Genomic DNA, 14,672 nt, shown 5'->3' with positions numbered 1-14,672 from the left:
CTTTTAACTGTGCATCTGCAGGGACGACTTGGTTGTGTTTTTGAATTCTTATTTCGTGTGTGATTAATTTTTATCCTGTGGTCTCGGGTTGTAATGCAGTTTTTGCATTTGCAAAATAAGCAAATAAAGAAGAAATGATTATTTGCTACATCTTGGTGGCCACTATGAGAAAACTAGAAAGGTCTCTTTTGGTCTGATCCAGCAAAGTTCTTCAGTTATTAATGGTGCTGAGGATGTTTTACTAGAATTCAGCCAGGCATGGGCCACACTGTCCCCGAGCCCCACCTGAGTTTTATCCTAACACTTTGTTATGTACTGAGTTGAATAGGATTCAGAATGCAGCAGTCTGATTGGTCCTAGAACAATAGGATTCAGAATGCAGCAGTCTGATTGGTCCTAGAACAATAGGATTCAGAATGCAGCAGTCTGATTGGTCCTAGAACAATAGGATCCAGAATGCAGCAGTCTGATTGGTCCTAGAACAATAGGATCCAAAATGCAGCAGTCCGATTGGTCCTAGAACAATAGGATTCAGAATGCAGCAGTCTGATTGGTCCTAGAACAATAGGATCCAGAATGCAGCAATCTGATTAGTCCACAGGAGCCACCCAATCCAGCTCCAGATGGAAGTGAATCCGCAACCCGATTGGCCTACAGGAGAATTCCAGAATTAGCCAATCACGTGGGGCCTATTGTGTAAATAATGTATATAAAGCAGACATTCTGGGGGAACTTCCATTCCTCCTCACCACTATGAGCTGAATAAAGAGCATGAAATCCACTCTCAACTCCGAGTATATTTCACACTTGCAGGCATCTAAACTGGTCTTGCCCATCCAGCCCTCTGCCCTGCAAAGCCTTCCTCTCTGCACACCCAGAGCGCTTCCCTTATCCCTCTCCATTCCGCTGTGACTTGGCTTTCTACTTTATTCACCCACTCTTCATCCTGCAGGGATCAACTCACCAGAAAGCGACATGAGCACGTTCCCAATGCAGTAAACCCAAGTTGTGCGGTTGTGATAGAGCTGTGGCAGGGATGGAAGAGGGAGAGAAGAAACAGGGGTCAGGATATGGGAAACGGAACATGAAAACTATTTAGCGGGACCTTTTTGGTGCTGGCTCCTCTCACCTGGTTCTCTCTCCCAAGTTTGCCAGGCTCGTTTGCTGTTGGTTTTTAGTTCTCTGGCTCAGGCGTTTTCAAGACTGCAGAGTGCCCTTGGGTGGGTTTTTGTAGCTATGCAGTTTTTATCCCACACTGCCAAGTGTTGGCTGGTTTTTAAGTGTAGTTTATTCTTAAGTGTCTGTTTCAGCGATCGTCTTAAAGAGTTTATAGTTGTATTATAATTTATTCTAAATGAATTTCTATGGTTTTATGGAGATAAAAGTACAAGGCTGTTTTAATGAAATGTACATCAAGGACGTCAAATGGTCAGAAAGCCTCATCAGAAAGCGGGCAGGAAGATTCTCCGAGTTCTCACTGTTTTGTTATTCTGTGAGAGTGCCTCAACCCACACTTATTCCTAAATTCCAAGGCTTTCACTTGATCCATTCAACCAACATCATGACAACTGACTGCCTACTGTGTCCATTTTACAGATGGAGCAAACTGAGGCCAAGCACTGAGGCCAAGCAGGTCTATGCTTGCCTCAACTGAGATATGCAAATCCACAATTTTTAATACCTGGATTATTATAATTTTTTAATTGTTATTTTTATTACTGATCTATTAATTGTCTTCTAAACCACCACTTCAAGGTGGTTTTTAACACATAAAATAGTTAAAATCACAAAAACAACAGATACGTTTTTTAAAAAAATCTAAAGGCCTAGGAATAAGTCAGTTCATCTGGCTGTTAACCGGAAGGTTGGTGGTTTGAACCAACCCAAGGATGGCTGTGGGCAAAATTCCTGTATTGCAGTGGGTTGGACTAAATGACCCTCGGGGTCCCTTCCAACTCCAGAACTCTATGAAATGACAGCTCATGGTAAAAACCCATTTATCCAGCTGGGAGACTGCCAGAACAAAAGCATCTTCTACGTGTGCCTCCTCCTCAAGAGGTCCGGAGGGTGTCAACACAAGAACGGGGCCTTCTCTGTAGTGGCTCCCCATCTGTGGAATTCTCTCCCCAGCGAAGTTGACCTGGCGCCTTCATTATACACCATTAGGCGCCAAGCAAAAATGTTCCTTTTTAACCAGGCCTTTGGTTGACCTGATCTACATCCTATGCTGGGGTCAGCAAACTTTTTCAGCAGGGGGCCGGTCCACTGTCCCTCAGACCTTGTGGGGAGCTGGACTATATTTTGAAGGGGGAAAAATGAACGAATTCCTATGCCCTACAAATAACCCAGAGATGCATTTTAAATAAAAGCACACATTCTACTCATGTAAAAACACACTGATTCCCGGACCATCCAGGGGCCGGATTTAGAAGGCGATTGGGCCGGATCCGGCCCCTGGGCCTTAGTTTGCCTACCCATGGACTATGCCCTTTAAAATATGGGGGGGCTATTGGGTCGCTGCTGTTATTATTATTATTATTATTATTATTATTATTATTTATTATGTATTTTGTGGTTTCATATTTTGATTTTATTCTGTGAACTGCCCTGAGACCCCGGGTAAAGGTAAAGGTAAAGGTAAAGGTACCCCTGCCCATACGGGCCAGTCTTGACAGACTCTGGGGTTGTGCGCCCATCTCACTTAAGAGGCCAGGGGCCAGCGCTGTCCGGAGACACTTCCGGGTCACATGGCCAGTGTGACATCGCTGCTCTGGTGAGCCAGAGCTGCACACGGAAACGCCGTTTACCTTCCCGCTGGTAAGCGGTCCCTATTTATCTACTTGCACCCGGAGGTGCTTTCGAACTGCTAGGTTGGCAGGCGCTGGGACCGAGCAGCGGGAGCGCACCCCGCAGCAGGGATTCGAACCGCCGACCTTTCGATCAGCAAGTCCTAGGCGCTGAGGCTTTAACCCACAGCGCCACCTGTGTCCCCAGGAGACCCCGGGTATAGGCCGGTATATAAATTCAATTAATAATAATAATAGTCTTCAATTGTTTCCGCAAAGTGATGGTGATTATGATGCGTTTTGGGGGATACCTGATGCACACTAAGGGATTATCGGCTCAGAATTTGGCTTGCATGCTATCAAAGGATCTAGGAGTCTTGGCTGACCACAAACTTGACATGAGCCAGCAGTGTGACGCGGCAGCTAAAAAAGCCAATGCAATTCTGGGCTGCATCAATAGGAGTATAGCATCTAGATCAAGGGAAGTAATAGTGCCACTGTATTCTGCTCTGGTCAGACCTCACCTGGAGTACTGTGCCCAGTTCTGGGCACCACAGTTCAAGAAGGACACTGACAAAGTGGAACGTGTCCAGAGGAGGGCAACCAAAATGGTCAAAGGCCTGGAAACGATGCCTTATGAGGAACGGCTAAGGGAGCTGGGCATGTTTAGCCTGGAGAAGAGGAGGTTAAGGGATGATATGATAGCCATGTTCAAATATATAAAAGGATGTCACATAGAGGAGGGAGAAAGGTTGTTTTCTGCTGCTCCAGAGAAGCGGACACGGAGCAATGGATCCAAACTACAAGAAAGAAGATTCCACCTAAACATTAGGAAGAACTTCCTGACCGTAAGAGCTGTTTGACAGTGGAATTTGCTGCCAAGGAGTGTGGTGGAGTCTCCTTCTTTGGAGGTCTTTAAGCAGAGGCTTGACAACCATATGTCAGGAGTGCTCTGATGGTGTTTCCTGCTTGGCAGGGGCTTGGACTCGATGGCCCTTGTGGTCGCTTCCAACTCTATGATTCTATGGTTCTATGATTCTAAAGCTCAGTGGTCCTTTTTTCCATTTTGTATCCCTCCACACAAGCAAATTCCCTGTCCTTCGGACACCCCCCCCCCCACAGCACCTCCTCTGTCTTACCAGTTCGAGGGTAGGCTCTACCTCGCTCCGGTTCAAGGCATATATCCCTTCTTCAGCTCCCAGAATTAAGTGCAGCTCTGCAAAAATGGGGGAGGAATGCAGCAGGGAGTTAAATGGGGAATGAGCCTCTTGGGCCTTAGTTTGCCTACCCATGGTCTAGCATGTACATATGGTCTCTCCTTATGGGCAGTGGGGTGTTAACACTTGCCCTCCCAGACTCCTTCTCCAAGATCTTGTAGCTGAGCCAGCGTCCTTTGAGTTCAGCCACAAGAGAAGGAATTTATACAGTATGTAGCTAGTTTAAGAGGGACGCGGGTGGCGCTGTGGATTAAACCACAGAGCCTAGGGCTTGCCGATCAGAAGGTCGGTGGTTCGAATCCCCACGACGGGGCGAGCTCCCGTCGCTCGGTCCCTGCTCCTGCCAACCTAGCGGTTCGAAAGCACGTCAAAGTGCAAGTAGATAAATAGGTACCACTCCAGCGGGAAGGTAAATGGCGTTTCCGTGCGCTGCTCTGGTTCGCCAGAAGCAGCTTAGTCTTGCTGGCCACATGACCCGGAAGCTGTACGGCGGCTCCCTCGGCCAGTAAAGCAAGATGAGCGCCGCAACCCCAGAGTCGGCCATGACTGGACCTAATGGTCAGGGGTCCCTTTACCTTTACTAGCTAGTTTAAGACGCTGCTCTCTTGTGATTCTCTGCTAGTCTCTCAGCTGACTAGCTTAGCCAGGTGCCTCAGTTCTGAGTCTAAGGCACTGGAACAGCCTTCCCCCAACCTTGTATCCTCTAGATTTTCAGACTAGAACTTCCACCAAACCCATGAGACGTGACTCTGCTGGACATTTTGCCAAATTATTAAAAAAATTGGGCAGCAATTTTAATCCTGAAAAAAGAGGACGTGTCCTGGAAAAAGAGGACTTATGGCAACCCTACCTAAAGGGGGAGTTTGTCAGTGAGCGGATTGGCACAAGGACAAAAGTGTGAGAGGGCAGGTGGGGTGATGGCATAGTGCACAACAGTGAGAACTAGAACCTTGGTGCCAGTGTGGAGGACTGGTGAGCAGACCGGTCTAAAGTCATTCTACGAGACGGGTGTGATTGTTTGAGTTTGGTTCAGCTTTCCGGGTCCCCCCCCCCGCCCAGTAAATGGCCCCAACACAGACCTCGCCCCTCCATGCCCTACCGTTGCTATTTGGGTGGGTCCACGCAGTAGCCGAGGTGACGTGTAAGGGGCACTCGTTGAAAACCTTCTTGAAGAGCACCCTCTCCTGGGGAGAAAGGGAGACAACAGTTATCCATAACGGTACCGACGAAAGAATAGCTGTCAACTTACAGATTTGAAAATAAGGGCTCAGCAGCCAAAATAAGGGATTTTCCCAGCACAGGTATGTTTGACTTCTGAGCCCCTCCAAGCCAAAGGCAGAAAGCCCAGCCAGCAGCCAAACGAAGCCTCAAGCGGTGGTTCCCACAGCGCAGCAACCTGGCAAAGGGGATGCAGCAAGGAAAACCACCGTCACCTCTCCGCTGGGAAGCGCTGAGCAAAGGCGAGTCCCCAGGCAACGCGGCCGATTTGGGGAATACAGGTGTGGATGATCAAGGCACTCACGGGTTTCTGCTTCTTCTCTGCCTTGCGGGGAAGGATGGGAGGTCCGTGGGTCTGGGGAGTCAGCCGCAGTTCAGGAACTGCAAGAGAGAAAGCTGAGGATCAGCCCTGACTCCACTGGTTCTGAAAGCAGCAGTGGCCAACTGTATCATTGCAAGACCCCAGGTGGCTGCTTCAGGTAATGTTTGTCCGGGAAGAGGGAGTCTTCCCTGCTTATCACAGAATGGGAGGTGCAGAATGTCTGCTGCAATCTGAACTATTAACCAAACAATTTAACCCCCGTGTTGACTACATAACTTTATGACCACTGTTCCATAGCAATTGTTGTTAGACTTTCCCATTCACCATATAGATGGGTTTATGAAGCATTTCTGTATCCTTCTGCTGTGCTGAAGAAGAATTCCACGAAACAGTGGGTATATCTGGAATCACTGTTCACAACGTCTGTTTATGAACTACTTCGGCAGCGCTGGATGCCATAAACAAAGCTTTACAGCCTGTTTTCATAGAATCCTAGAGTTGGAAGAGACCACAAGGGCCATCGAGTCCAACCCCCTGCCAAGCAGGAAACACCATCAGAGCACTCCTGACATATGGTTGTCAAGCCTCTGCTTAAAGACCTCCAAAGAAGGAGACTCCACCACACTCCTGGGCAGCAAATTCCACTGTCAAACAGCTCTTACTGTCAGGAAGTTCTTCCTAATGTTTAGGTGGAATCTAGATAAGAATAAGACCAGATAAGAATCTAGACCAGATAAGAATCTGATACATTGCTTTTTTCAGAGACTTGAATAGTCTACAAAGACTTTCAGAGACTTATGTCTATTTGGTTTTATATTTTCAAGAGAATCCATTAAGAGTGCATATTTTGTGACTTTCAGAGATTCATAAGTTTTCTGTTTATGTGATTTCATATATTTCATATTATATAAAGAGTGTATATTGATATCGTATCATTGTATTTGGTCATCTTGCTGCCTTGCAATCTGAGCTATGGCTACTCAGAAGTAAGACCTGCTGAATTCAGCAGGGATTCTTCCCAGGTACGTAAGGTTCAGTGTGCAGTGCTTCCGGAAAACTGTTCCAGAGTATTTTTGTTTACTCAGGAATGGAGGCAGGCAGTAACCAGGTAAGAATATGTGATTCTTAACAGCACAAAGGACTGACCCGCTTGTTGAATTAATTGATGGACTAATTGTATAGCCCCAGGGCGAGGTGAGCCTTTATTATTCTCCTTTGATATATTTGTACTTACAGTTTTACCTGGTAAATCTCCCCTGAAGGCAACTGTTTGAAATACACAAGCGAGCCTGGAAGAGCATTCTGCTGTCATTGTGGTTTAATTATAATATTAACAGGGTGAGGACTCTGCCAGCTACCTTCAGAAGGATGGAAAGAATTCTGGACTGGAGTTGTGTTTTTGCATGTTGGGATATGGAGCGAGATGACAGAGGGGCATTTCGGATGTCTGCCTCTTTGTTTGGGATGTGGCGTATTATGGCTCCTGTGAGCAGAAACTGAAAATGGAATTATCGGAGTGTGGATAACAACAGGGGAAAATATTTCATACAGAACTATGAAGGGGAAAGTTGAACAGACCAGTGGTTGCAGAAACAAATGAACATTTTTTTAAAAAAGAATATATGATTCTTTCAGTGACATAAAAGGTAAAGGGACCCCTGACCATTAGGTCCAGTCGCGGATGACTCTGGGGTTGTGGCTCTCATCTCACTCTATAGGCCGAGGAGCCTGCGTTTGTCCACAGACAGCTTGTCCATGTGGCCAGCATGACTAAGCCACTTCTGGCAAACCAGAGCAGCGCATGGAAATGCCATTTACCTTCCCGCCAGAGTGGTACCTATTTATCTACTTGCACTTGACATGTTTTCGAACTGCTAGGTTGGCAGGAGTAGGGACCGAGCAATGGGAGCTCACCCCGTCACGGGGATTCGAACCGCTGACCTTCTGATCGGCAAGTCCTAGGCTCTGTGATTTAACCCACAGCGCCACCCGCGTCCCATTCAGTGGCATACTTAAGCTAAATTACGGTTTGGGACTGCTTTGTGGACATGTATACCAAAGGCTTCATGGGGAAATAATGCAATTAATGTAGCTCTTTTGAGGGCTCAGGTTACTTTGTGTAACTCTACCCTCGAAAATGTGTTCTACCAGTACACTTTGATTTCCTTCAACGGAATCAAACTCACCCCCGTGGAATGACAACTATCAAATATGTGAACACGAACCAGTGGATGACTTGATGAAAAAGGATAACTCCCTCCCCTGCCCCAAGGGAAGCCTTATTATTATTCTCAGATTTCAGCTAATGGTCTGTTTCTGTACTGCAAAGCAGGTAGCGAAATGATCCCGGGTCATTTGTGGTTTTGCTCAATTGAGGATTCATTGCCTTGTTTGTTTGTGCTCTCTCTTGATCTATCAGGGGATACATCTATTTTGATGCTTGATGTATTTAAATCATAGGTGCTGGTCAGATCTCCGAAACGGGACAAGTTGCTCTGTAACGAGCTGCTGCCAAAGGCTTTGAGGATATTATTTTGCCTCACATTTTAGGTTAGCGGGGCCTGTCCACACTTCCTTTAGGTCCTGCACCTTCTTAGAATTTGTATTGGGTCAGTAGCACCAGTCTAAAAGCTTTCATGTCCCAACGAAAAGCCGCTTTTTACCATTGTATCAGAAAAAAACAAAACTGTTAAAACCTGAACAAAAATTTGTTCCCCTCCTGATCCAATCCATTTTTGGGGTCTCCTGAATGAAAAAAACACACACTTTCCCTCATGGTGCATTGTGTGAGCCCATTGTCTTTGAAGTCCATTGCTGTCCAGTTCTGGTTCTCAGCTCCAAGGTATTTTTTAAAAAATATGGGGTTGCAGTGCTCATCTCGCTTTCAGGCCGAGGGAGCCGGTGTTTATCCACCGACAGCTTTCCAGGTCATGTGGCCAGCATGACTAAACAGCTTCTGGTGCAACAGAACACCGCCAGAGCGCATGGAAATGCTGTTTGCCTTCCCGCCACAGTGGTACCTATTCATCTACTTGCACTGGCGTGCTTTCAAACTGCTAGGTAGGCAGGAGCTGGGACAGAACAACAGGAGCTCACCCCCTTGTGCAGATTTGAACCACCAACCTTCTGATCGGCAAGCCCAAGAGGCTCAGTGGTTTAGACCCGCATCCCATAGCCTTCATTATACACCTTTAAGTACCAGGCGAAAACATTCCTCTTCAGCCAGGACTTAGGCTGATTAACAACCAATGCCCTTTTAAATTGTGTTTGTGGGAGTGGGGATGATTGGTTTGTTTTCGTTCTTATTTTAATAATAATAATAATAATAATAATAATAATAATAATAATACAATTTATTATTTATACCCCGCCCATCTGGCTGGGCTTCCCCAGCCACTCTGGGCGGCTTCCAACAGAACACTAAAATACAGTAATGCATCAAACATTAAAAGCTTCCCTAAACAGGGCTGCCTTCAGATGTCTTCAAAAAGTCTGGTAGTTGTTCTTCTCTTTGACATCTGGTGGGAGGGCGTTCCGCAGGGCGGGCGCCACCACCGAAAAGGCCCTCTGCCTGGTTCCCTGTAACTTGGCTTCTCGCAGTGAGGGAACCGTCAGAAGGCCCTCGGAGCTGGACCTCAGTGTCCGGGTAGAACAATAGGGGTGGAGACGCTCCTTCAGGTATACTGGACTGAGGCCGTTTAGGACTTCAAAGGTCAGCACCAACACTTTGAATTGTGCTCGGAAACATACTGGGAGCCAATGCAGGTCTTTCAAGACCGGTGTTATGTGGTCTCGGCTGCCACTCCCAGTCACCAGTCTAGCTGCCACATTCTGGATTAGTTGCAGTTTCTGGGTCACCTTCAAAGGTAGCCCCACGTAGAGCGCATTGCAGTAGTCCAAGCGGGAGATAACTAGAGCATGCTGCACTCTGGCAAGACAGTCTGCGGGCAGGTAGGGTCTCAGCCTGCGTACCAGATGGAGCTGGCAGACAGCTGCCCTGGACACAGAATTGACGTGCGCCTCCATGGACAGCTGTGAGTCCAGAATGACTCCCAGGCTGCGCTCCTGGTCCTTCAGGAATTATAAATTTTGTGGGGGTTTTTTTTTATCTTGTATCTTTACTTGTGAACTGCCCTGAGAGGTATGGATGAAGGTCAGGATACAAATAACAATAACAACAATGATAATGGATTCCGTGCCCAAATGTTGGGGCTCCTGTTTCTTTGCATTTCCTTGAGGAGCTCGTACCTGATCTGGTGCTGAGGTGGCAGGCGTGGGCCCCCACTGGAATAGGCTGGTGAGGAGCCCGGCCCGTCACAGGCCCACTGGAGCACCGTCCTCGGAGTATGGGCTTGAGAGAGCACCTTGGCATGGATCGTTCCACCGTCGTCTCATCCGGCGAGACCCGGAGCTTGGGCTGCAGAGGGGGGAGAGAGAGGGCAGAGTTCAGCTCATCTCCAGGCGCCTTCCTTCTTTCCCCACATAAACCATACCTCTCTCAGCCAGCCAAGCCACTGCTCACCCCAAGAGGGAGAAGAGGAGCTTTTGAACGGAAGGATCTCTGCGGATGCCAACAGCCTCGGGGCCTACCCTTGGTTTGTGTCAGGTGTGTGTGCAGGAGCCAGGCCCTGTACCCAACAGGACTTTGCAGGACTGGGGCCTGCCTAAGTTTGTTCTGAAGAGGCAAGGCGCGGCCACACAGGTGAGGCCGATTGGTAACTCACAGCACCTGGTGGCAAGAGCTGGGAAGGGACATAAGGTCAGCTTTTTCCCCTCGGCTCTTTGCCACGGCAACATGTTCTCTGCCTTGCTGTGTTTGGTTCCTTGACTCCTTGCTTCTTGACCCTCGGACCCCTGACTTCGTGACTCCTTGCTTCTTGACCCTCAGACCCCTGACTTCGTGACTCCTTGCTTCTTGATCCTCGGACCCCTGACTTTGTGACTCCTTGCTTCTTGATCCTCGGACCCCTGACTTTGTGACTCCTTGCTTCTTGACCCTCAGACCCCTGACTTCGTGACTCCTTGCTTCCTGACCTTCGGACGCTTGGCTTCTTGACTCCCGGCTCTCTGACCCTCGGACTCTTGGCTTCCCTACTCCTGGCTTCTGGACTCCCGTTCCTGCTCCCACCCCGCCATCTTGCCCCTGGTCCTGACATCCCCAGCCAGGACTTTGATCACCTGTGAACGGGACCGTGAGTTTGCAAAGGACTTTGCTCTCCCAGTTGCTGAAAACCTTGGGAAGTGAGGCTCCTCTTGCATTCAGGTCCTGTTGCGGGTTTCCCCACTGGTACCTGGTTGGCCCCGGTGAGAGCAAGGTGCTGGACCAGGTGGGCCATTGGCCTAATCCAGTATCCTTGTCTTATATCCTCTGGACCTCAGCAGGGGCAGCCTAGGAAAGCTAGGATTATGCTTGCACAGCGCCATCTTTTCCATAGGGCTTAGTGGTACGTCGCACCAGGGCACTGGCCTCTCAGGGGCGCCCCAAAGTGGGGGAGCTGTGCGGCTTTGCCAGCGGCCTCCCCTTTCCCTGCACGCCTGCCAGCTGTGCCTTGCCACCTGTGGCAGGGGTGCAGCTTACCTCCCAAGCCTCCGCAGGAGGAGAGCGATACCCGCACAGGCTTAGGATGGAAGCTGCGCCCCACCAACTATAATAATAATAATAAATTATTATTATTATTTGTACCCCGCCCATCTGTCTGGGTTTCCCCAGCCACTCTGGGCGGCATCCAACCAAATATTAAAAACAATACAGTGTCAAACTTTAAAAACTTCCCTAAACAGGGCTGCCTTCAGTTGTCTTTTAGAAGTAAAATCAGTGGCGTAGCATGGGTTGTCAGCACCCGGGGCAATGCAAGTAATTTGCGCCCCCTAACCCGTGGATTTGCGCCCCCTAACCCTCACCCCCAGATGTTGTGCCCAGTGTGGCCGGCCCCCCCTGCACCCCCCACGCTACGCCACTGAGTAAAATAGTTTATTGTCTTGACATCCGCTGGGAGGGCGTTCCACAGGGAGGGTGCCACTACCGAGAAGGCCCTCTGCCTGGTTTCCTGTAACTTCACTTCTTGCAGTGAGGGAACCGCCAGAAGGCCCTTAGCACTGGACCTCAGCATCCGTGCAGAACGATGGGGGGTATACTGGACTGAGGCCGTTTAGGGCTTTAAAGGTCAGCACCAACACTTTGAATTGTGCTCAGAAACGTACTATATGGCTGGCGGATGTGCAGCTGCCTTCCCAAGCCTCCGCGGGACGAGAGTGATCCCCGCAGAGGCTTGGGAAAAGGTTGAGAACTCTGGGAAAGGGGGGGTGGGGCACCGGAAGGATCTTTGCACCACGGCGCCAGATATGTTTAAGACGCCCCTGTGTTTGCGTATGTCAACAGGGCATTTGGTTTCCTTCCAAGGAGTGGCAATGGGTAGAAGCAATTTTTTTTTTGGGAGGGGGGCACATTGTCTTGATCTAACACTGCCCACTTCAGTCTCAGAATAGAGCTCCGTGCTGGATTTGGCTTAACACGTGCAAGAAAGGGAAAAGGCTCGCTCCTTTGGTTTACTCCCGTGACTTACTGTCAGGGAACTGACATCGGAGCCAGAAGTGGAGGCAGGACTCCCAAGCGATGCCGGAGAAGGGCCAAGCAGGGAGAGAGGCAGCTCATCGGCTGGGGAAGGAAATCAGCGTAACACCAGGGATAAAGGGGGGCGGATGGGGGAATCGGCGAGGGGGCTCCAGGACTCCTCGCCGGAGACCAGCGGGGAGAGCACAGGTCCTCCGCTACCCACACCCACCCTGCGCAGAAGACTTCCGCGCAGGGAAAGTAGGCGTAGACTTGGCATCAAAGAACTTCTTTGCTGGAAGAAGTTCAAGAAATGCCCACTGACGGATTCTGCTAGCGACTGAACAGCCACGAAGTGAAGGGCTGTCCAGCCAGGAAAGGTTTAACCAGGCTACCTAGCCAGGAGTGGCGGCAACTTACGCACAAGCAACCCCATATAACCATTACACTTACCTTGGGGGGCAGTGGAGGTGGGAGATTGGCAGCTGAGATGTCACTGAAAGGAAAAAGGAAATAATAATTTATAATGATTGGGGGGAGTTTAAAAGTACTTTTGCCAAAAAACAAAACAAAAACAGAGTCCTTTTTACAGGAAGGTAGCCATGTTGGTCTGCCATAGTCGAAACAAAACAAAATAAATAAAATAAAATAAAAAATTCCTTCCAGTAGCACCTTAGAGACCAACTAAGTTAGTTATTGGTATGAGCTTTCATGTGCATGCACATTTCTTCAGAAATGTGGATACGCACACCTCAGGATCCGACCGGAGCTCTGGAACGGATCCTGTGCGCGACCAGAGGTACCACTGTATTTTAAATTGGAATACAGAAAACTTAATAAAAATTATACACAGAAAAAAGAAGGAAGGGTCCATTTCAAGGGCGAGGTTTCAAGATTTTGCCGCCTGCTTTTATTCCCCTCCAACCCAGCCAAAGTTCTGCTAGCAAGATCCATCATCTTGGATCTTGAAATGCGCGAAGCCAAGGCAGGCTGCCATCTCCAAGACGCAAGCGGCCAAACAGCTAACAGTTGAAGCTAGTGCTCCCTTTCCCGCCAAACTGTAAGTCACAAATACTTTATGTCATCGTAGCAATCCCACCAATGCCCACCCTGTATTTTAAAACGCATTGGGGGAATGAGTTACCTGCTTGCATCGTATCTGCTGGGTCTGGAAGACCAACATGAAGGGGTGCCCCCAAAAGGAAGGAAAACAGAGAGAAGAATTACGAGGACGGGCTTGGGAGAGCAACAGCAACAAAGGGGTACTTTGTTAAGGCATGGGTAGACAAACTAAGGCCCAGGGGCCGGATCCAGCCCAATCGCCTTCTCGATCTGGCCCGCAGACAGTCCGGGAATCAGCGTGTTTTCACATGAGTAGAATGTGAAATGCATCTCTGGGTTATTTGTGAGGGCTGCCTGGTGTTTTAATAATAATAATAATAATAATAATAATAATAATAATAATAATAATAATAAATAAATAAATAAATAAATAATTTATATCCCGCCCATCTGGCTGAGTCTCCCCAGCCACTCTGGGCGGCTCCCAATCGAGTGTTAAAAACAATACAGCATTAAATATTAAAAACTTCCCTAAACAGGGCTGCCTTCAGATGTCTTTTAAAGATAAGATAGCTGCTTATTTCCTTCACATCTGAAGGGAGGGCATTCCACAGGGCGGGCGCCACTACCGAGAAGGCCCTCTGCCTGGTTCCCTGTAACCTCACTTCTCGCAATGAGGGAACCGGCAGAAGGCCCTCGGCGCTGGATCTCAGTGGCTGAACGATGGGGGTGGAGACGCTCCTTCAGGACCGAGGCCGTTTTACATGAGTAGAATGTGTGCTTTTATATAAAATGCATCTCTGGGTTATTTGTGGGGCATAGGAATTCATTCTCCCCCCCAAAAAATATATATATATAGTCCGGCCCCCCACAAGGTCTGAGGGACAGTGGACCGCTCCCTGCTGAAAAAATTTGCTGACCCCTGGGTTAAGGGTTTTGCTTAATGGTAGGTTAAAGAAATGCTTGGAGCTCATCTATCCAACCCAATTGCCTCAACCCCCTGGTTCCTAAACCCTGCTGGAGCTTTTGCCAACCCGACGTGCTCCTAACGCTTTGTAGTACAACTCCAAAACTGGTTGTACCCTCAAAGGGAGACAGAGAGACTCTGCCACTTACATATCCACGTCGTCGTAATCGTGGTCTGAGTCTGCAGAATCCTCCCTATAAAGGAAAGGGAAGCAAGATATAAGGCTGTAGAATGTGACTGGCTAGAGCGTGGTGGCCCTGCCCGGCATAGCTCATAGCTTCTCTGAGTTATTCAAGCCCCTTCGCCATGGAAAGGCAGTGATCCAGCTGGATAAAAGGGTCTAGATCACGAGTGTCAGGGTCTCAGCCTCGTTTTTAAATGTATTTGCATTTTTAGCCCTTCTAAATTATTTTTAGGTGGAAATCACCTTGAGACGGTGGTTTAGAAGGCAATTCATAAAGCAATGGTAGTAGTAATAATAATTGCAGTAGCACCCTTCTTGTTGTTGTTTAGTCGTTTAGTCGCGTCCGACTCTTCCTGACCCCCTGGA

The 14,672-nt window shown here is 48.5% G+C and overlaps 1 protein-coding gene across 2 annotated transcripts in view; it reads right to left on the bottom strand.

The window, feature by feature from the left end:
* The window catches only part of MAP4K1 (mitogen-activated protein kinase kinase kinase kinase 1), a 65,832-nt gene that overhangs the window by 11,442 nt on the left and 39,718 nt on the right, over positions 1-14,672 (bottom strand). The window contains exons 16-23 of one of the 2 annotated variants that reach the window (XM_081921986.1): positions 14,272-14,316; positions 13,238-13,261; positions 12,547-12,589; positions 9,792-9,960; positions 5,526-5,602; positions 5,103-5,187; positions 3,926-4,002; positions 965-1,025 (exon numbers count right to left, since the gene is read on the bottom strand). In XM_081921986.1, coding sequence (XP_081778112.1) covers positions 965-1,025; positions 3,926-4,002; positions 5,103-5,187; positions 5,526-5,602; positions 9,792-9,960; positions 12,547-12,589; positions 13,238-13,261; positions 14,272-14,316 — 581 coding nt within the window. The remainder of the gene's footprint in view (positions 1-964; positions 1,026-3,925; positions 4,003-5,102; positions 5,188-5,525; positions 5,603-9,791; positions 9,961-12,546; positions 12,590-13,237; positions 13,262-14,271; positions 14,317-14,672) is intronic. The other variant, XM_081921987.1, reaches the window with a different exon arrangement.

The sequence above is a fragment of the Podarcis melisellensis genome (assembly GCF_964234715.1).
Source record: "Podarcis melisellensis genome assembly, chromosome: 8".
In the NCBI taxonomy this organism is placed as follows: domain Eukaryota; kingdom Metazoa; phylum Chordata; class Lepidosauria; order Squamata; family Lacertidae; genus Podarcis; species Podarcis melisellensis.
This window is presented reverse-complemented; position numbering and strand designations above follow the sequence as displayed.